The 22,409-nt window shown below is 42.8% G+C and overlaps 2 protein-coding genes across 2 annotated transcripts in view; both read left to right on the plus strand.

The window, feature by feature from the left end:
• Positions 1 to 435: 435 nt before the first annotated feature.
• psmd2 (proteasome 26S subunit ubiquitin receptor, non-ATPase 2) lies at positions 436 to 8,141 on the plus strand. The gene is made up of 21 exons (XM_029517107.1): positions 436 to 538; positions 1,430 to 1,486; positions 1,588 to 1,752; positions 1,857 to 1,978; positions 2,215 to 2,439; positions 2,556 to 2,714; positions 2,908 to 3,052; positions 3,862 to 3,922; positions 4,071 to 4,217; positions 4,386 to 4,492; positions 4,763 to 4,890; positions 5,038 to 5,125; positions 5,212 to 5,374; positions 5,507 to 5,608; positions 5,836 to 5,987; positions 6,115 to 6,198; positions 6,484 to 6,652; positions 7,276 to 7,370; positions 7,451 to 7,577; positions 7,730 to 7,848; positions 7,942 to 8,141. Exons 2-21 carry the CDS (start codon positions 1,466 to 1,468, stop codon positions 8,122 to 8,124), a joined length of 2,562 nt encoding a protein of 853 aa, XP_029372967.1. The 5' UTR covers positions 436 to 538; positions 1,430 to 1,465; the 3' UTR covers positions 8,125 to 8,141.
• A 1,422-nt stretch (positions 8,142 to 9,563) lies between these two features.
• LOC115052852 (eukaryotic translation initiation factor 4 gamma 1) overlaps positions 9,564 to 22,409 on the plus strand; it is a 32,313-nt gene continuing 19,467 nt past the window's right edge. The window contains exons 1-8 of the mRNA XM_029517256.1: positions 9,564 to 9,588; positions 15,254 to 15,306; positions 15,482 to 15,603; positions 16,136 to 16,222; positions 16,885 to 16,917; positions 17,409 to 17,429; positions 17,960 to 18,154; positions 18,901 to 19,003. Coding sequence (XP_029373116.1) covers positions 15,529 to 15,603; positions 16,136 to 16,222; positions 16,885 to 16,917; positions 17,409 to 17,429; positions 17,960 to 18,154; positions 18,901 to 19,003 — 514 coding nt within the window. The 5' untranslated portion in view covers positions 9,564 to 9,588; positions 15,254 to 15,306; positions 15,482 to 15,528. The remainder of the gene's footprint in view (positions 9,589 to 15,253; positions 15,307 to 15,481; positions 15,604 to 16,135; positions 16,223 to 16,884; positions 16,918 to 17,408; positions 17,430 to 17,959; positions 18,155 to 18,900; positions 19,004 to 22,409) is intronic.

Genomic DNA, 22,409 nt, shown 5'->3' on the forward strand with positions numbered 1-22,409 from the left:
TGGGTTTTTTTTTTTTTTGTTATATTTCACAAACTATATGTTTTGTTATATTTTGGATGTGCTATCTTTTGCATAATATATTTATCAGCAAACGCCTGCTTCTTTTTTATTTGGATTCTATTTGTTTCATGAACGACATCAAATTTCTTTTTAAAAAACAGAGTTTTGTTGCATATTTTGTAGAGTTACTTTAATGTTATGCCAAACACGTTGCCCTCAAATGTTTGAGAATACAAACTAAAGGAATATTAAAGGGTCAGTAAACACAACATAACCTTTTTTTGTTTTTGTTTTTAAAGCGATGGATTTGTCCGAGTTACGTGAAGTACACCCAACACATTTTTTTTTACCGTAGAAGAAGAAGAAGCGGTTTCTCACTTCCGTTCGCTAGCTAATTGTTCATCCAGCTATAATCATGGAGGAGGCAAAACAGAAAGAGAATAAACACCCCGAAAAGACAGATGAGAAGGCCAAGGACAAGGAAAAGGGCCAGCAGGCCAAAGATAAAGATAAGGACAAGAAAGAGGAGCAAGAGCTGGTACGTTTGGGCCGTTTTTCTCATTCATGTGTCAGCTAAGAAAAAATCACAGGAGCCGGAGCTGTTATTTCGCCTTAGTCACGGCCGCTTTGACAAACATGGATGAGCAGGCCGAAGTTGGTGTATTTTATCAAACACTAAACAAATAAACAACTGTTCACTCTCTGATTGTTCGCCGTCTCAAATGTCGCCGCCGTGGCTCATTTGTGTGTTGTGATTTTTTTTTTCCCCCCAGCAAAAACTTGCAGATAAACTCGCTCCGTTAGCTCACTTTAGCCTAGCCTAGCTGAGCCGGTAAGCTAACGTCACTGCTGTCCTTACTGTCAGCTGCTAACCCGATGTGCTAGCCGGGGTTAGCATTTAGCGACACACCGTATGACACAGCAGCTAACCCGAAGTAAAACAAACTGCCACGGCACGCTTTAACACGCCTTTAACCTCAGTTTAGTATAAATCCTAAAAGCAAACTGAGACGCTGCTCATTTGCAATGTTTAGCCAAGTGTCGCTAGTCGGATTATTGAATTTTGGCTAATTATGTAGTTCTGTGTATTTATTGTCCCCAAACAAATACAGTTACACAAGAAATACAAGAAAACTTGATAAATCTTCATCTGTCAAAGTTTAGTTGTGTTTACCAGAAGTTCAGATATCTGCCTAGTTATGTGAGAAAGGCGACATGAACCCGTACCCCTATGAGGAGATGTTTTTTTTCCTCTATTCAAAACAATTATGTTATGTTAGTTATGTTGCTGTACTCAACTGTATGTATGTTATGTAGCTGGCTGTTTTTAAAGTGTTGATGTCTAGTTTCTACAAGGCACCATAAGAAAAGAAGCATCACTGTCATCATCATGAATTAAAATAATTCTTTTTTTCTTTCATAACTTCAGTCAGAGGAAGACAAGCAATTACAAGAGGACCTGGAGATGATGGTGGAGAGGTTGAGTGTGAGTGTCACATTTTGGTGTTCTTTTTCCTCTCGTTCAGTCAGGATGTAAAATCTCTGATACAGGAAAAAAAGGCCTCATGATTTTCTCTAAATATACAGGAGAAGAACACAGCGTTGCACCGTCCTGCATTGGAAGAGCTGCGCAGACTCATCCGCTCATCAACCACCTCCATGACTTCAGTACCCAAGCCCCTCAAGTTCCTGCGCCCACACTATGGGAAGCTCAAAGAGATCTATGAGGGCATGGCTCCTGGAGAGTGCAAGGTACAGTTATACAGATGGCACCATAATGTCATGAATGCATTGACTTTTATCAGTCATTGTTTTCAATGGAAAGCTGTTCAAACTGTTGATGTTTGTTTCTGCAGCATTTCTGTGCTGATGTGGTGTCAGTACTGGCTATGACTATGAGTGGTGAGAGGGAATGCCTGAAATACCGTCTGCTGGGCTCACAGGAAGAGCTGGCTTCCTGGGGACATGAATATGTTAGGTAAGATACTCAAAAATAATATATTTAGATGTCTTGTGGCTGTTGATGAAGCAGTAACTTAAACCAAGGAATACAACTCTTTGGTGCTTTATTTATTGTTTACATGCTGGGCTTCACTGTTAAATTTGTTGGAAAAACCTATAGACATACACAATGGAGGCAGTGGTGGGGAAATTTTTGATATTATTTGCTCTTCAGCTTGTTTCATGGTGTCCTATTTTTGTCTGACCCTCTAGGCACCTGGCTGGTGAGGTGGCTAAGGAGTGGCAGGAGGTGGAAGAGAATGACAAGACACAGCAGGAGACCTTGCTGAAACTAGTGAAGGAGATTGTGCCCTACAACATGGCTCACAATGCTGAGCACGAGGCGTGCGACCTGCTAATGGAGATTGAGAGGCTGGACATGCTGGAGAACTACATTGATGAAAACGCTTATGGCAAAGTTTGCCTTTATCTCACCAGGTGAACTTAGCTTTTGTGATGCTCAGAAAATACAAAACCCATATTCAAGCATATTAATAAAATGGTTATTTGAGATTTGGTATTTAATCCCTTGACTTCCTCTGCCCCTCTTCCAGTTGTGTGAGTTACGTTCCTGAACCAGAAAATTCAGCACTGCTTAGATGTGCCCTGAACATCTTCCGAAAATTTAACCGTTATCCAGAGGCACTGCGACTGGCCCTGATGCTCAACGATGTGGAGCTGGTTGAAAACATTTTCACATCCTGCAAAGACATGTAAGCACCATTAAACTGGATATTTCTATAGGGCATAAGTGGATGAGCACACTGTTTGTTTGGAGTTTTTGATCAGAAATATTTTGGGGTACTACTTTTTCCATCAGTATTTTAACCTTTCTTTGGAATTATGCATCCCCTTGTCATGGTTCTTAGTTTTTATGAAAGACACATATCCCTTTGGCCATTGCAGTGTCATCCAGAAGCAGATGGCCTTTATGCTGGGTCGACATGGCATGTTCCTGGAGCTTAATGAGGATGTAGAGGACTATGAGGACCTGACAGAGATCATGTCTAACGTACAGCTCAACAGCAACTTCTTGGCCCTGGCCCGAGAGGTAGGAGGGAGGAAGGCTTAAAAGAAACATAGTGAGGCTGGAAAAAATGTGGTATCGAAGATTAATATGCTGTTGCGCCCAGCTCTGCAGCTGATTCTGCATTTTTAACCAGCAGCATTGTTTGTTCTATGATTTTTAAGTTCCATGTTAAATGGAGTGAATATGTTTGTTTGTTTTTGTTTTTTTTAACTGTTGCAAAATGCCAATTGTTATGAGACACTGAATCTACTTCCTCAACCTGCACTGATTCCTCTACCTTACCTGATAATATCTAATGATATTGGCTGCTATGCTTGGTGCTTCCCCACCAATTTAAAATCTTTATTTTGACATTAACACCACCATCATTGTAAAGTAATATAAATCAGAAGTGCTGTGGCTGAGACGCCCTAATGATGATGTAACTGTTGGTCAGAATGCTGACTGCTGATCATGTCATGACTCTAACATAATGGAGTGGTGCATCTCTAATGATGAAGGAAAGCTGTCATAACGTCAAATGTTTTGCCTCTTTTATAAAAAGTTTAAAATAATTTCTGATGAATGAAACAACTATTTGGCATACTCTAGTAAAATAATATTTGAGGGATATAATGTGGAATGGTTGGCTACTTTTATCCCAGGTGATGGAAAATTTTAGAGGAGAGAACTGAAGGGATGATGATGATGATGATGATGTATTATTCACATCAGCAGGTGGGGGATTATAAATTCAGTAGTTAGCTTTCCCAGAGCTTTTTGTTTCTCAGTGTGACACAACAGATTTCACATTAATTAACACTTCACTTTTTTTTGCCTGTCCTCCCCAGTTGGACATCATGGAACCCAAAGTCCCAGATGACATCTATAAAACACACTTGGAAAACAACAGTGAGTATGTGCAGTTGGTTGGATGCTTTGTTTTGTGTTTTTTACTGGGCACTGCGGCAGTTGAACTTGATTTTGTTTGTGCTCATTCATGGTGACCGCGCCTGCTTTAGCCGCATTGGATGATACTAATGCTGTCTGTACATGACAGGATTTGGTGGCAGTGGTTCCCAGGTGGACTCAGCTCGTATGAATTTGGCCTCGTCCTTCGTGAACGGCTTTGTCAACGCAGCTTTTGGACAGGACAAACTGCTCACAGACGACGGCAACAAGTGGCTATACAAAAACAAGGACCACGGTAAAAGATAACACACACAAATCCAGTCCTCATTGAGACTTATAGCCATACTCCTCAGTGGATTCTTGACTCAGCTGATAAGTTGACATGCTTATATTCTGTTGTTTGAAAGTCAATGCATTCTTGTTTTATTGTTCAGAGGCTAACAACAATGTAAATGTCCTTCAGGCATGTTGAGTGCTGCAGCTTCCCTGGGTATGATCCTGCTGTGGGATGTGGATGGGGGTCTGACTCAGATTGACAAATACCTCTATTCTTCGGAGGACTACATTAAGGTAAAAAGCTGAGGAAACATTTTCGTAACTGAGTTTGACGTTTCTGATCTGCAGAGGCATTAGCCCTGTCTTGTTAGGATGAGTCATCACAAGGATCACTGTCCTAACTCAACTGCGCTTCATAATCAGCCAGGTTGTTACATTACATTAGCTTGTGAATCTGACTTCCTGAACAACATAAGCTATTCTCAGGCTTGTTACTGTTGAAGATATAAAGCCCTCAGTGTTTTTCATGCTCATCTTTACCCTGCATCATCTCTCTCTTTGCAGTCTGGTGCCCTGCTGGCTTGTGGCATCGTAAACTCTGGTGTGAGGAACGAATGTGATCCAGCACTTGCCCTGCTCTCTGACTATGTCCTCCACAACAGCAATGTCATGAGGATAGGAGCCATCTTTGGGTGAGAAGAAATGTACACACATAGAAAGCTGAAGGGATGAATAGGATACGATGCTGCAGACATCTTTTTTTTTTTATTTTTTTTTTTTAGATATATAAATTGTATTTGTATTGGATTTTAAAATGTGTATTGTACATGTGTTTTCAGCCTGGGCCTGGCCTACGCTGGCTCCAACAGAGAAGATGTCCTTTCTCTGCTTCTCCCAGTCATGGGAGACTCCAAATCCAGTATGGAGGTATGGCTGTGTGCTTTGTGTTAAGACCTCTTTTGACACATGTTCAGTTTGGCAGCATTCAGATGTTTGTGTGTTTTAATCTCCAGGTGGTTGGAGTGACAGCACTGGCATGCGGTATGATCGCAGTAGGATCATGTAATGGCGACGTGACCTCCACCATTGTTCAGACCATCATGGAGAAGAACGAACAGGAGCTGAAGGACACATATGCCCGCTGGCTGCCTTTAGGTCTGGGACTCAACCACCTGGGTAGGTAAAGGGAGCCACAAGCTCCAGAATTAAGTGCAAGAGGGGACAAGAGGGGCACTGTATCTGTTTTTCTGTCACCTTGCTCTGTTATGTTGCTATAACTGCTCTCTCTCTGTCTTCCACTGCCCTTAGGTAAAGGGGAAGCAATTGAGACGACCCTGGCAGCTCTGCAGGTTGTACCTGAACCCTTCCGCAGCTTTGCCAACACACTAGTGGATATCTGTGCATATGCAGGTCAGCCTCAGAGTACTCTGTTGCCCCCAGCTATTCCAAAGTGATCCAGTTGTTGGCATACATAAAGATATTCCTTATTCAACCTCTGCTTTATGCACAACTCCATTTCTCATGTAAATCAACCATATAAACCTGTACTAAGTCTACAGATTTAATCTACTGTTTCCCTGGATTGCAATAATTTGCACTCATAACGTCTCAATAACTCTATCGCATCTAAATTTCAGGATCTGGTAATGTGCTGAAGGTGCAGCAGCTTCTCCATATCTGCAGTGAGCACTATGAAGCTAAGGAGAAAGAAAAAGAGGAGGACAAAGACAAGAAGGATAAGAAAGACAAGGACAAGAAAGATTCCTCTGCTGACATGGGCTCCCACCAGGTAAGGGTTCGCTTATCATGATTATCCTCATAAATGTACTATTTATACATATCTTTTCGTATATAGTTTATCAGCTGTACGACAGATGCCCATAGTGGTTTCTAAGTGGGAAATGTTTTCCCGTCAGGGTGCTGCTGTTCTTGGTATTGCCCTAATTGCCATGGGGGAGGAGATTGGCTCTGAAATGGCACTGCGGACATTTGGACATCTGGTTAGTAGCACTGCTTACTGTCAATCCTTTAGTTTTGTTTTTGTTTACCTTAACTCAGGACATTATTCATTGTTCTATTGATATGTTTGCTCAGCTCACAACCTCTTATTTCCTGTTTACATTTACTCAACTTACTTTATTGTTCCTCATCCAACAATCGTTCATGAATCTGACTACGAACTAAGAAATAGTCCCCTTCTGCCATTTGACAACTGTTTATACTGTGACCTTAGGTCAACAACTAAAACAATTAAAGCTATTTTTCATCATCTTTGTCTCTGTCAGCTGCGTTATGGTGAGCCCACACTGAGGCGAGCAGTCCCCCTCGCCCTCGCTCTCATTTCCGTGTCCAACCCTCGTCTTAACATCTTGGACACCCTCAGCAAGTTTTCCCATGATGCTGACCCCGAGGTATCCCACAACTCCATCTTTGCCATGGGGATGGTGGGCAGTGGTAAGTCGGACTCTGGGCTTTTCACATGTGCAGTGTTGACTGCCAAGGTGCATTAAGATACTGAAGTTTAAGGCCTTCGTACCCAGTAGCATATTTCGTATAAATGGCTGGTTTTTGTGGTCTTTGGTCACAGAACCAGTGTCACTGTTAGACCTTTGTGATTTAGCTTAATAGAAGGTGCAGCTAATAAAGCTGATACCATTCAATAATAAAATAAAAAACATTAATTAAAAGTCTGTCAAGATAAGATTGAGTAAATTGGGTACAACGAATAAAATGCTATAGCTACTCTGATTAAAATATCTGCTTATGGTCTGTAAGTGCTGTTTGCATTGTACTATTATGTGTATATTATATTGTGCTTTCAAATGCAGAAAATAATAAAACTCTTGAAATGTATTAATTTCCTTTGTTAAAGTCTGAAACAACTTAAGGTTTGTTTGATTTTTTTTTTTTTTTAATTTATTTTTTTTTTAGTAGAAATAGCATTGAATGCTTAAAGGTTACATGTTACATATTTGCCATTTTCAGAGATGCCCAATGCCGCCTCTTCTGGGAGAGACTCTAGTGTCACCTTCCTCGACACATTCAACAGACCATTCATTTTTTCAAATTTTTTTCAGGCACAAATAACGCCCGTCTGGCCGCCATGTTGCGGCAGCTGGCACAGTATCACGCCAAAGACCCTAACAATCTCTTCATGGTCCGACTGGCTCAGGTGGGTGGCAGCACAAAAGGCACTCTGTACCAGACAGTTTGTTAGTGACTATTGCCTCTCTGCTGTTTGTGCCTCTACAGGGTCTGACTCATTTGGGGAAAGGCACACTGACACTTTGTCCCTACCATAGCGACAGGCAGCTGATGAGCCAGGTTGCCGTGGCTGGACTGCTCACCGTGCTCGTTTCCTTCCTTGATGTTAAGAACAGTCAGTTTTATTTTCCTCCTCCTGCACTTGCTTCAGCTCTCTGCTTCCAAACACTTGACATCGTCCATTATGGTTGTGCGATTATATGTTTATGTTCATTAATGATTTTCCTGTGTTCATATTGCCCCTGGTGCTCATTGTGTGTATTTCAGTCATCCTTGGCAAATCTCACTACATTCTCTACGGCCTGGTAGCGGCCATGCAGCCACGTATGCTGGTCACATTCGATGAGGAGCTCCGACCACTGCCTGTGTCTGTCAGAGTTGGACAGGTAATGTTGTGGATAATACACAGACTGCAGTGTTTATGGAATTAATCAGTTGTCATAATTTTTTTTTATAATTTTTTTTTTTCCTGTGTCCAGGCTGTGGATGTAGTGGGTCAGGCAGGCAAGCCAAAAGCCATCACAGGTTTCCAGACTCACACCACGCCGGTGCTGCTGGCTCACGGAGAGAGGGCTGAATTGGCCACAGAGGAGTACCTTCCTGTCACCCCCATCCTGGAGGGCTTTGTTATCCTCCGCAAGAACCCCAACTATGAAACCTAGACTGCACCCCCACAAAGAAAAAACAAAAAAACAGCATTCTCACTGGCCTATGTTTATAAGGATAGCCCTCTGTGGCTTCTGGCAGTTGTCATATTTAGTTGTTCACTGCATGGCCAACAAGAGCAAGGCAGGCCTATCCTTCTCCCCTGCTTTGTCATCTCACTGTCATCTGTGGCCCAGCTCCAGTACTCATTAAAAATGAATGCTTGGGGTCTGGTTAATTGGACTGGTATAACACAGAAGGTTAAACTGGGACCTTATCCATTCTGCATACGTGGTTTCCTCATTGCTCTAAGTTTGACCCATCTCTCTCACATAAACTAAATCAGCTATTTGACGTACCAGGGGCTGACTGAAAAGTGGAAACTGTTCACCTGTATACGTTTCAGCCATCAGTAAATGAACCACTGCTCAGTCCTCATCAGTGCTTCAGATTTTTTTTTTTTTTTCACTATTTACATCCTCAAGGTTTTTTTTTGTAATTAGAGCATTTAAAAGTATGTATTCTTCATCATATGTGTTGTCTTTTGGAGGGAGGCGGGTTGGGCGGGTAAGGGCTTATGTTTGCTACAGTACTGTACAAGGTTGAATTGAAAATAAAAACTCTGACCCCGATGTTGGAAATGTGATGACTGTGCTGTGTTGATTTTGATGCAAAGTGTGTCATGACACTTGGTTACAATTCACTAAAAGTCACAGCTCTCTCATTCAAATTAATCCGGCTGCAAGTTCTCCATAAGAAGCAGCAACTGTGGAAAAGAAAAATAAAAAAATGCTAATTACACAAGATATATATATATATATATATATATATATGGAGGAAAGTCAATGGCAGCAGTAGTTTTTTTCCGTAATTATATATTTTCAAATTAAGGGTTTATTTTTGCAAGTCTGACAATCAACTGAGCTTTTTTTAGTCGATGGAAAATGAATGATTGCAGCTCCCTGCTGTCATTAAATATGCACAGTCATCCTTGTGTCTGTCGGATACTGCTGAAGCTTTTGATATCAGTCCACTTATATCTGTGTGTCTATGAATCAGGGTCAACACAAAACTTTCTTTGGCATGAGATGTGTGTGAGGAATATTTTAGTCTACTGAAAAACTTGATTTTTATAGTTGCTCCATGCAAGCCCGTTATGCAATCGACGATAGCAGAAATTGCACGAACATATGTTACCTATAATAGCCTCCAACAAGATAAATACATAAATCAATGCAATTTTATTTATAGATATTACGATTATGGAAATCGTGACCGAGCTTAAATGTTTCCAGTGATACTGACATTGTTTGTTTGTCACACACAAACACAATAAAGATATGACAACTGCTTATTTCCATCTGAGAACATGATTATTGCTGGGAAAGTTTCACGTGACGGGATTTTGCCGGAATTACCTTCCTACCGGCTTCCGGGAAGATTTTCCGTCCGTCCGGCTCTGCGGACTCAAGGAGAGAAAGGTAACGCCGCGGTCCTGAGCCGTATTCTTTACTAAAATGTCTAATTTCCCAGATAAAGTGCCGTGTCACCGACACTAGGAGACCCTGTTGGGATATTGTAATGTACGTTTCACCTTTTTAATCCGGAGATAGATCTGTCTGCGGTGACTTTCTTCAGTGTTCCTGCTGTGTTTTCAGGGATTAGCTAGCTAGCTCGTTTGCTAGCATCCCGTGCTAAGGCGACGTGGGTGTTCTTTCTTCACTTTAGCTAGCCCGGCTAGCCCGCTTAACATCCCGACAGACAGCCGGGTGGAGCCATCTGGTTTGCCCCTTCCTTTTAATTTTTTTAAAAACAAAAACACATTGTAATATTTGTGTTTGTGTGTGTTATGTACGCGATAAGCTACAAAGCGACTGTCGCGTCGCAGTGTTGTTGTTGTTGTTTTCGCCGGTTAGCGTAATTTCGTGCTAGCTGCTAGCTAGCCTCACAGCAGGCTACACAGGCAGCGGGTCGGTTACAAAATCCCAGTTTTTGTGTTTCGTCGCCGCGTTTTGTCTTGTTTATTTTTTATTTATTTATTTTTTTGCCACTGAGACGTGAAGGATGCTTGTGTGCGCGTATTTGCCTGCGTGGCATCATGTGAAGAGAGACGTGTGTTGACGGCTGTGATTGTAAATAACACGCATACTCCATGAACCTGATCTCCGCAACCATGTGATGACGATGTCAAGTTGGCGGCCAAGCAATCTGGAACCGTTTCGTGTTGTTTTGTTAGTTTGTTTGTTTTAAAAGCATCCAGGTTATCCCTTGTTACCCGGACAATCGCGAATGTGTGTCTGTAGGAGCTGTGAAGCATCCGTCGGTAGTTTTATCGGATGAGAAAGCGATTTGAGCTGGAGGCTTGTTTTTGGACCATGAAGACCTTTGACAGGTCGTCGCTCCTTCAGGTTAGCTGTGATGGGAGTTGCCCAAGAACTTGGCAAATGTTTGGACCCCCACCACCACCACCACCACCACCATCAGCATCAGCATCCCTAAACAAACTGCATCCCTTAGTAATGCATCAGTACAAACGCAGCCTTGTCGCAGTGTGGTGGTGGTGATGTTGCTGCTAAACAAACAAACACACAAACAAACGTCAATAACACACACAAGACTGGGCGAGATGCTTGGCTGCGAAACCAACCAGAGGTGGCTGACTCAGTCCGTCTAGTTTCACTACTCCTCTTTCATTTTCTTTCTTTATTTCTGTTTTGTTTTGTCACGACACCGTTGTGTCAGCTCTCTTACAGTTAGCCATTGAACACACAGCTGAATATGGATGCAACATGGAGCTAACCTCCTCCTCCAGTTATCCAAGCTGGTATTCCCATTCACCGACCCCCTCCCTCCCTCTCTGAAACGCCCTTCTCCCGGTATGTTTTGTGTTTTTTCTTTTCTTTTTTTGTGTGTTTAATAGCCGGTTGTCACAGTGTGATGTGAGGCTGAGGTGTGGCTGGCATGAAGCCGGCAGCTGTGTGTGTGCATCGCGCCAACAGCAGGAGAAACCACGTGGTAGATTCAGATCGGGCCTAGCGAGAAAAGTTAGCAGCACGGCTAACAACCACAACACAGGCTTTTTATTTTATTTGCAAGAACCTGTGCTCTAGTTGCAATCGCATGCAAAAACAAAACAAAACAAAAAAGCTGTAATTGTCGTGGTTTGTGTGCATGAGGAGACAACCAGACACGCCCCTGTGTCACGGAAAAAGTGTCCCACTAAGCTGTCACTTGGCCTAATTGTGTCTCTGGATTCGTTGCTTTGTCAGTGTTGTTTTTGTTTTAGAGGAGCTGCTGTGTTTACTGCAGTGGGAATGAGACAGGTGTTCAGGACTGCAGGGCTGACCTCAGCTCTGGATCTGGGTCCAGAATGGGTGCTAATTCTCATGCATGACACACAGTTAATATGGGCCGGTGTTTGCTCCTGTATTTTTGGGGACATGATGCAGTGAGCTTCATCAGGTTTTAAAGCAGAGGAAACGGATGAAGCTGGCGGCGTCACATTTTGCCAGGCACGAGGGCACTACTGGGCTTTCTGTTGTGAAAATTCAAAGCCAGTTGTTTTGGCAGAATGTGGGTTAACCAGAGGTATGTGTCCGGTCCGGGTGGGGGTCAGGGGCAGGCTGTGATGCTGTGTCATTGGAGCTAAACTTTCACTGTCATTGCATCATTCTCAGCTTCAGATGTCAGACTGAAACCACATTTACTACTGCTTGTCACTTGAAAACCGGTATTTTTTAAATCTTCGTTTTTGTACATAATTTCTTTGGCCTGTAAGCAGTTAGTTGTCTTAAAGGAGCAGCCCACCAATTTTTCACCAGGATATTACTTGTCATTAGGGAGTACTGTAACTGGTACAGTTTGGAGTGGCCCTAAAGTTGGAGATATTAACTCTTATAATGTAATTATCTTGCATTGCACTTGAAACTCAGGCGTGAAGTTTTAAAAGATGTGGATAGGGGTTGTTTTAACCTCACATGTTATTTGTTTGCAACACGGGAAACGCAGTGTGCAGTGTCCTTGGACAAAGTTTCATATTCCCTTCTCTTCAGTATATTTGATTTGAGGCCTAATCTGTTATCAATGTGTCAGCCATACCTTTAAAGGGTTGACAGCTTAATTTCAGCTTTAGTTTTACAGTTAAAATGGTCCAGCTGACTGTGGTGAAGCCTTCCATCATTGGAGCTTTTTGTGTCACTGTTACTACCGTAGCCAACCCTGTGACAGGTACAGACTGTCATTTCAGGGTCAGTTAGTTGTAATCAACAGGGCAGTTACTGAAAGCACAATAAGGGGCAATAGACTTGCAGTATTTCCGCTGAGGAATCAGTATGTGCATTGTAAATTGTGGGACCTTTAAAGTATCTTTGACTCTGCAGTAGGCCGTGACCTCACAAAACCAGTGACTCATGTTTTGAAATTTTTTAGCTACCTAGTTTAATTAGTTCTCAGAATCAGGGGTATTTACAAAAAGCAGGAAGCACTTTTTTAAATCAGTAAAGTAGTGTGAGTTTAGCTCATGCATGCATGCATGCACAGACAGTCATTTAACCAAGACTACACCCACCATACTATAAGTGAAATGATAGCCAGCGTCTTTAACAAAATGTTCTTCCCCTCCACTCCTTAGTGGGTCATGGGAGTGCATGCAGAGGCTTATGCAACAGTTGAATGAGCATGTTTTACCAGCAGTGGTGCTGATGGCTGGATCTCCATGGTGCTGCATGTCAGACCAGCTCGAATGACTGGACTCTGTGTGATTACTAGTGGGGTGGGGGTGGCTTGTATTAGCTCACATAAACCCACAAATTAGGGCCTCTGCTGTAGTCCCTCTTTGACAGTTTAGCAGTGCTGCAGACTCTATAGAGGATTTTGTATTCATTGGCTCGTTTTCTTAAATACTGCAGACTAACCTGTGTGGCACTGCAGGTTTAGGTCACTGCCACAGGAAGTGTTCAAGAATCGGGCCATGTCTCTGAATTTTAGGGTGAAGCATTTCTGCCAACACCAATAGGTTTCTAAGAGGTGTGCTTGCGAGTGAGAGGAATAAAGCCCTTGAGGCAGTGTAGGTTGTGAGACTGAGACCCTTTTAACCATGAGATTGTTTACTCAACATTTCATCCCCCAGCCAGCCCTGCTAAGTTGGACAAGCTTTCTGTCTGTGGATGAGCCTTTGAAGAGTGACCTTTCAGTACTCTGGAGTTCCTTTAACCAATTTAGGATTGGTTAAAGAAACAAATTACTTTTTCACAATAGATAATTAATTTGTAAAGATGGTTGGAAGTTACATTTTACACACAATCAGATCTTCGCCCTGTCTTATTTTCCTGCCATTCTCCAAGCCCAAGGCTTTAGTGCCCTGAGTTGAGCCGACCAGTGTTTTTTTTTTTTTCCCGAGCCAGAGATTTCATCTGGCTTTATGAAAAGCTTCACTCATTTTAAATCCATTGTCTATTGGTCTCCTTTTGGTTGTGTGCAGATATAGTCATGGCAACAGTGCCGATTACAACCATTTCTGCACCGTGATTTCCTTTTCTTTAGAAAAAGAAAATTCATGATTCATCATGACTCAGGCTTTTCACACTGCTGCTTCTGTGTGTGTGTGTCAGGGAATGGGGGTGTACGTGTGTGACAGTGGCAGATATAATGTAGTCTATAAATACAGATTACTAATACCAAATGTGTCACTATTGGGAGGACTGTATAACTAAAGGATGATGATTACTGTAGAATCCGGAAACTACTCTTGTGGTATCGTTTTAAAACTGTGATCAATCCTTATTTCAAAAATATATACCTGTATGTCAAGGTGTGTTCCTGCCCTTGCCCAATGTGAGCTGGGATTGGCTTAAAAACCCCCCATGACCCAGAAATGGATAGGCGGTAGAAGATGGATGAATGAATGAGGCTATTTAAATTCAGTGTTGCTCCACGTGGCAATTTAATGACTGAACAGGAAAGAAACTAAAATGTGAGGCCTCATAAAGGAGAGGGCACAAGAGCACAAGCTTCCTACTAGACATGAGCTGAAACCTAATTGGTTAGGATGTGTATGGTGAGCCATATCACCAGTAACAAGGTGCAGGGCCCTCCCTCACGCAGTTTGTCATTTACACAACCTTGCATCGAACAGCAGATGGATAAATACTTCCTGACTGGCCACAAGGATTATCAGCGGAAATGGCCTTTCAAGTGTCTGATCAGACTGCGTGAAGGACGTTGCATAAAATTAACCTCTTTGCATCCCATCAAGGAAGAAAACCATCACTTACAAAACTGCAGGAATGCATTGTACCAAAGAACAGAACACTGATGGTGGTTGGCATGTATTTATTTTTTTGTGGTCAGGTCAAAGCATATCTGTGTTGACCTGTGGCGTCATTTATCAATTTATCATGCAAAGGTTGTGATCTATAAAAAAAACAGACTTGATGGGAGAATGTGTTGGCAAGCTGATGAGCACAATGATCCTAAATATAAATCCAAAGCAACCAAAAGAGCTTCACAGGTAGGAAAGTCGGAATGACTACACAAATTCATCATGACTCTGACCCATGGCTTTTGGGCGTACGTACTTTTAGTAACGATCCTACACAGTTTTATAAATGAGGCCCCTGGCCAGGACCATCACATGGACTGTCTACTGTGAAACATGGAGGTGGGAGTGAGAGAAAAAGGTGTAGGGGAGATGACATTTATAGAGTTTTATTCCCAAACTCTGGATGAAAAGATTATACCCGCTGCTGGAGCGCTTGGCAAGAGAACAAATTTCCAATATGACAGTGATTCCAAACACCCTTGAAGATTCACACAAGAATGCGAGACCATATTTCGACATATTTGTGGAGGATTTGTTCTGTCTGTGTTCTGCTGGATCGAATCTATCATTGGAAATGAAGACGGATACATAGTGTTCAAGAAATAAATATCATGAATGAACTAAGGGAAGATGTACTTCTGTTTCATATCAACAGAAATCTGCGCTGTTTTTCTGGACCCCATCAGAAACATCTGTCTGTGTGGTGTGTCCCATAGCAACCTTTAATTGAAAAAAAAGTTCTTAGGGTTGCTGTAAACAGTCTTAAATGTGCTATTTGCCGGTGCATGCTCTTTGATGACAAGGTTTTTCCCCTCTTGCTGTCTCAGGACTAACGACTCCTCAGCGTGAACAGACTTTGGACCTGAAAAGATTCGTAAATGTAAGTAAGCAGATAACAGCCTCAGCTTTATGTTTACCCTCCTGTTTAAACATGAGTTCATTTTTCTCCTCAAAGATATACTAAAGGAAAGTACATCTGCTCCTTTTTGTTACATCTTGTGTTAGGTTGCTGCATCAGTAACTCATTAACTCCCACCTGTTGTCTCTTTCTACAGATTTGTACACAGGCCCACATCTGCCTCCCCATGCAGAACTCCATGAAATGAATAAAGCACCACAGCCTATAACAGGACCCCCCTCCACCCCCCACCCTGCCCCCTCCCCTGGCCTGTCACAGGTAACAATTCTAGCTTTTTCACTTCCCTGTGTTGGCTCTTGAAGGGCGTGTTGCTCTGTCCCACTTTATTTCTCTGTGGAAGGAAAAAAAAGGCTGATGTAATGACATTTTTGTGCACATAATGAAAAGCAGATCACACAACAATGCATTTTTTTTTTCTGGAGGGGAGCGATCGCAGCAGGCGCAAGTATATCTCAGAAAGTGCCACAACGTAACGGCTGAAATTGTCAGCTGACGAACAGCCATCAAATGTTGTGGTTACCCATGTGGTGCTTTAATAAGAATAATTAATTCAGAAACTTTCAACCCCCCCTCCCTTACTTATGTTCGAGTTTTTTCCATTTTGTCTGCTCTACATTAGCTTAGCAATGAAAAGATGCTGGTATTATGAAACACAACAAATTAACCAGAACATAAATATTGGCACAGCAGCTGCACTCGTTGAGCATTTGTCCGGTTTCCTTCCCATCACCTCCCTCTTTCTCCTGCGTGCCACTCTTCTGATGTTGATATCACTTCCTATGTCTTTCAGTCCTCGTTCCCCCCGGGGCAGCCCCCTTCTGTTGTGTTTGCTACTCCGCCGCCTCCACAAATGAACCCTACACCACAACCCCGACAGGTAGGCTGGGCCACACACACAAAATGTCTCCTTTTATATAAATCAGAAGCAGGAGTTCATCAAGTCATCCAAGTGAAGTTATCCGCTCACACTCTGTTCATTCTGGAGGAATGATGTAAATCTAAGTTTGGTTTTCCTCCATTCCTGATCCTCAATTTTATCAGAGTGAGGGACAAACTAATCTGGATTAAAAAAAACTTGGGTAGAGAGCGTCAAGATCTTTACTTCATGCTGCAGTCGTTCTTGTGTGTAAGTTTGGCATAAATGCTGCTCACTGTCTCACTGAAACTTCTAAATGCTCACATTGGCCTTTAATATGACTTCAGCTATTAACTCCTGAATGCTGCCAAATGACTCGAGCAAATGCAGGAGGCTCCAATTTCTCTTGTTGTAATTGATCAGCACTCACTCGGTGAAATTATTCACAGGGTTCACAGCTTTATTTATCGTTTTTCTTGATTGCATGTGAAGGCATGATATAGATCAAACAAAGGTCAGCAGGCGGAACAAATTGAGCAAAAGTGGTTTCCACAGAAAGTGAGCACACCCAGCTGATTTCAGACTGTGAGTGCAGTTCTAAAGATGCAGAACTGGGTGAAGAGTGAAGCACGGATTGTGTGCTTTTGTCTTAACCTCTGTCCTGTCTGCCTCTCCTCCTCTAGTTTGCAGCAGGGCCCCGACCTATACACCAACAGGTACTAACAGCACAACTGACTAATATGTCAGGGGGCAGGGTGGGCTGTTATCGGGGGGGGGGGGGGGGGGGGGTTGATACGGGTTTATACATTGTTGGGAATATTCATTCATTAAAGGGAAACTGAGAAGAATAATGACATCATACTAAATATACAGTCAATAAATACATTAGTTTGACATTTTCCTTGGGGCATGGAATGATAATGGGATGTTAATTACCTTTAATGTGTGTCAAAGTGTATTAGAGTCATAAACTCAGTTGAGCTGTAGTCTGTTGATTCAGGAGTATGTGGATTTGGTTTATTAGGATTCACAGTTCTGCCTATTCTCTGCATGCTGCTTGTTAATTCACTGCTTGGCTCAGAATGATTGGTTCCTGGGCTTTCTCTAACTGATTGTGGTGCTCTCTTTTTCTCACCCCTTCTCTTCTCACCCTCTTGTTGTCTCCATTTGGTGTGTCTGTGTGTGATCTGTGTTTGTGCTGCTGAAGGGAAGCTTCAGGTCGCTACAGGTAACTAAAGTTTTCACTTTCACTTTTTCCTCCCTTTTTCCCCCCTCACCCTCTCCCTCCCCTCATCCTCCTTAGAAGTGCATATGTGTGTGTTTAAATATTTGGCTGTGTTGCGCTTTGTTGGCTTGGTGTCGTTTTGCTGGCTACGGCGGTTAGCTCCCAGGCCAGCAGCAGAATGTCAATGAGGAAGCTTTGAATGAACCAGCATTAGCTGGCTTATCTCCTCTGGCAGGCAGGGCCAATATGTTTCCAGTTGGACTCTAGCCACAGATTCATGGACACACTACGAGCCTTAGACAACCCAACTCTGCTTTGTGATAAAATCATATGAGGCCATGGGGGACATTTTTTATGCCAAAGGTTTCAAAGCAGTAACTAATAATTCCCTAATTTGTCTGTCTCTTTTTATTGTTTCCATGCTGTCTTCTTTCCCATCACCATTTGCTCTGTGTGCTGTCAATCATCTCCTTCCCCCTACATTTCTTCACCCTCCACACCTTTCTGTCGTCTCCCTCCTTGGTTTGCTCCAGCCCTACTACACAAACAGGGCCAGTCTGCCTCCTGGCAGCGGGCCTCGAGGAGTCCCTCCCAGCAATGCCCCTCGCCCTGTGACACCCACCCACGTCTACCAGCCGAGTCCTGGCTCCCAAATGATGATGATCCCTGGGCAGCAGTTGCCCTTCCCCAGCTCGCCGCAGGGACCTGCCTACTTCATACCGGGACAGGTAGGGGCACCAACTAGGTTGCTTTTAGCTTGTGGCGCTTCCAGATTTTCTGAAAACGTAGCAGAGATGGTCCATACAACATAGCCCCTACAATCAGCTTTCGTCAACTGTGACGTTTTCCAAAGTAAACACTCTCAGCAGGCAGGTGGCCCGTGCTGTTAGTCACGAAACACCACGGCTACACACAGGGATAAGAGTCTGAGTGAGCTGCAGCCCCACAACTTATTCACACAAACACTTATAGGAGCATCTAGCTGAAGACGAGATGTAATGGATATCCTCTGCAAGTTTGCACAGTGGCTAGCAGCTCACTCTCTCACTGTTTGCTCTGTAAGTGCCTGTGAAGAAATTGTGCCATGTGTCTGAGAGGCCACAGTCTGAACAGAAATTGGTGTTGGCAGAGGCACCAATTAGATGTTTTATTAGCAGGCTTACCTGCTTATACTCGTTTATTTTTGTTAATGGGATAGTTGAAAAAACATTTCCAAATAGAAGAAAAGGAAATGTTTGTCGAAATAATGAGCTTTTCATGGGAATAATTCCACACACATGTTGAAGCCATAAAATGTGACTTTACCCTCACATTGCCTGAGCCTAAAATGTTTAAGAGGGTAAACCATCTTATTGGGCTTATTGTTTACTTTAGTTATTCTTATAAAATGAAATATGAAGTGACTAATGACTTTGTCTCTCCTCCCTAATTCTCCTCTCTTATCTGTTATGTTCCCTTTTGTTTGTTGTCTTAGTATCGGTCAACAACCTACGTGGCCACACCCCAGCAATACCCAGTCCCAGCAGGCACCCCTGGCTTCTACCCAGGCACGAGTCCCGCTGAATATGGTACTTATGGTAAGAGGCTCTACCCGGGGCCTCACCTGAGCCACTCACCCATAGAGAGACACTGCAGGCTTTTTACACAGACAGAGGGGGAAGAAAGTCCAAACTTTATCAGTTAATAAGTCCAACACCTATCAAACTAATTAACCATGTCCACAAAATCAAATATTGTAAGGGATCATCAGCACACTACCCCAACCAAAGCAGTTAATCATTTCAGCTCTTCGCAGTTTTGATTTGACAATGTCTTCCTGTTCGTTTTGTCTCATATCACAAAAGGACTGGTTTCTCTTTAATGTTGCTAATAATTATTCTAAACCTTAAAATCCTTGTCAGTACTTTGGACACATCTTGTTGCTTCTGGTTAGTATGAAATAAGATGTCATAGCCCAGTAACCCATTGAACATCCTGAGAATCAGCATCCAACATGCAGACATGAAGCTGGTCTGCTTTTTTTTGATTTGGTTAAATTTCTCAGAATTTGACCCTGAAGGAAATTCAGGCAAATTCCAGTAGACCTCTCCCAAGTTCAACATTTTAAAAATTGTAGACTAAATTAAAAGAGCATGCACCATATTCAGAGACTATTAAACAAAAAAAAAAAGATTAAAATGATGGGGTGTGAAATGAGCAAAGAGCTGTTTATGAACGGTTATTATTCTAACTCTATTGTACAGTCGAATAGCCAGATGTTTGATGTACTTGTGGCGATCATTAGAAATTTATTCTAGAGGAAAAAATTTCTTTTTACTTTGTGTTTTATAAATTCTTGTCAAATTCCGCTGACATAAACATGCATTACTTGATATTTACCAAATACAGTAAGGCCTCAGACGTGTCTGCCTTGTTCCTGTGGGCTGCCGCGCCCTCTAGAGGTGGCCAAGTGTCAGCACAACACAAGAACTGATGATGCCCCGAAAACAAACTTGCTGACCCCCTACCAGCAGGCATCTGAACTATGTGTTGACTTTGTTTAAAGTGTAGCTCATCAGCAATAGAAAGCGCAGGCCTGAATACAGGACTGTAAAAACACAATTCTTCCTATTAGGCTCTTTGCACTTCACTATACAGTACACTGTACGGTGCTCCAACAATACCTCTGGCCACTGTGCACCTGCTCATGCATCTGTTACAAAACTGCTAGTAGAAAGAAGATGTGTTGAATATTAAATAGCTCAATAGTTGGTTGATTGCCTTATTCAATCAGTTTGTGTTATCTTATGTGTTATATATAAATTATAAAGTAAATCTGTATGCCTGTGTTTAGGAGCAGTTTGAGAGTTTCTTGCCAGATCTTTCAGGCTGAGCTGACCTCAAGTAGTTAGTTTATTCAGTTTTAATCTGATTTCCTGTAGTTGCAGAAGAAACTTGACCTGATTAGCTGTTGCATCCGTTTCATCAGCATGGCTCGGTTTTTTTCAAACTGGAATCACTGTGGAAATACTTTTCCGCCCTGCAATCAATAACGAATAAATGTGAAAGGTCAGCTCTCATTTACTGTTATCACACTGAGTGGGTGAATGCAGTCTACTTTATTAAAAATAATGAACCTAATACATTTCATAAAACAGACAATAGAAGCATTAACTGTTTCCTGTTGTAGACATCAGTCTTCTCATCATTCCTGATCCTCAGTTCTGAGTATTTTGCTCACCAGGTAGTTGTTGCTCACCTGAGTGAGACTTTTCCTTTTTCCAAAACATTTATAAATAAATGTCAGCTTTACAGTCTTTATACATAGGAAACAATGGGATATGACCCAAAGTGAGCAGTCATGACAGTGAGACCAAGCTCTAGAACTCTGATAGGCCTGACCACTGTTTGCTTTGTATGGACTGCTGAAGTGCCACCGTCTCTTTGACCACTGAGTCCTTTAATAGCTGTCAGGTAAACACACAGAAACATACGTAGTGCTGACGGAATATGGTGACTATTTTTAAGACTCCCACCCACAACCTTGTGGGAGGGAGTGATTTGCTTATCTTACATACAGCCCACCCCCCGCCCCCCCTTTAGTAGTCGGCTGTCAAGTCTTTACCAGCATGGATCAGATCACTTTCAGGGGCGAGCGATTGGGGGGTGGAGGTGGTCCTCAACCTCTCTGAAAGATACCACTGAACAGTTTAGATTGCCTCTCAGTACAGTGTGGAGGTGGAAACGGAGGGAGGGAGGGAGGGAGGAAGGTAAAAAAAGAAAAAAAAAGATTAAAGTGAAAGGCAGGGGGGAACCAGGAAGGTCAGAGGGAGGAGCAAAATGGAGACACGCTGGAAGAGGGAGGGCAGACTGTTAAAAGAAGTCATTCTTACAGGGCACCTGTAGAGAGGACAGGAAGAAGTCAGAGGGGGTTGGAAGAAAAGCCCCCTCTCCCTTTTCTCTCCGTACTCAGATTTGCCTTCAGCAGGCGTTCAGCATGGGGAATCGTGGGTCTCAAGAGCAGCAGGACTCAGAGGGTAGGTGTCGTCAAGACAGTGTGTCACTTTGCAGGCCCCCCCAAACCACCCTCTCCCATTTCTCTCTCAATCTCCTGCACTTTGAGTCATGTTTCATGCCTCTTATTTACAGTGTTGGGACGCGGTCCAAGAAAAGTCTCATTCTGCCTTTTGGCTTTCTGGTTTCCTGCATACTTAGTTTCTACCTCTCTCCGTCCTCTCTCTGCCCGTCTTCCCTCCCTTTCCCTCTTGCGCGCGCTCTCTTCCCCCAGCCGGTGTGGGGTTTTGACTATATTTAGGCTGTGCTGCTCCTGGTCAACAATGCAGACTCAGTAATGTGAGTTAGACTGAAACGCATGCAGAGGGGGAGAGAGGCAGAGCAGAAGCTAGATACTTCCAGACAGGGAGAAGAGAGAGGCCTCTTCAGTTCGAGGATTTTTGTTACCCCAGTCCTTTGAAACTGGGCTGCAACAGATTCTGAACTATAACTGAGTCCAGTTACGAGGCCAGGTAATATCGCTGAATAGTTGAATGTCTTATTGACATAATCAAATTTGTTGGCCAATAGGAGTTTTTTTTTTTTTTTTTTTTTGTTTTCACCCTCGGTCTTCTTTGGCAGTTGCTGTTTTGGTAAATGTGCAAGTATGTATCTATATCCATAAGACAAAGAGCACAGCAATGCACGGCTGGGCGGTGAGGGTGGAGGGAGGGCTGCTGTGTCATAGCATGAAGTCCTACCTGTGGTGCTTCCCAGGTGACATGTCGTCCGTGGTAAACTGGTGAAGGGAGAGCAAGTATATGAAAAACATATGAAAAGAAAGCAAAGTCAGGAGTGAAGACTTCATTTAGAGACAATGGTGTCTGTTGAAGTGGATCAGATGATTGTTGCAGGTATCTAGAGATCTATTACTTCACTGTGGTAACATTTAGAGCAGCAGCAAGGAAAAGCCCCGGCTGAAATGAAGCAATTAAATGTTGAGGTATTTTT

This window comes from Echeneis naucrates, chromosome 13 (genome assembly GCF_900963305.1).
Source record: "Echeneis naucrates chromosome 13, fEcheNa1.1, whole genome shotgun sequence".
Taxonomy (NCBI): Eukaryota; Metazoa; Chordata; class Actinopteri; order Carangiformes; family Echeneidae; genus Echeneis; species Echeneis naucrates.

What these genes read in the sequence shown, in the direction of transcription:
- psmd2 (XM_029517107.1), top strand. Translation starts at nt 1,466, where the DNA reads ATGATGGTGGAGAGGTTGAGT. An exon ending in TGGGGACATGAATATGTTAG is followed by an intron (nt 1,979 to 2,214) that starts GTAAGATACTCA and finishes CTGACCCTCTAG; the next exon opens with GCACCTGGCTGGTGAGGTGG. An exon ending in ACTCCAAATCCAGTATGGAG is followed by an intron (nt 5,126 to 5,211) that starts GTATGGCTGTGT and finishes TTTAATCTCCAG; the next exon opens with GTGGTTGGAGTGACAGCACT.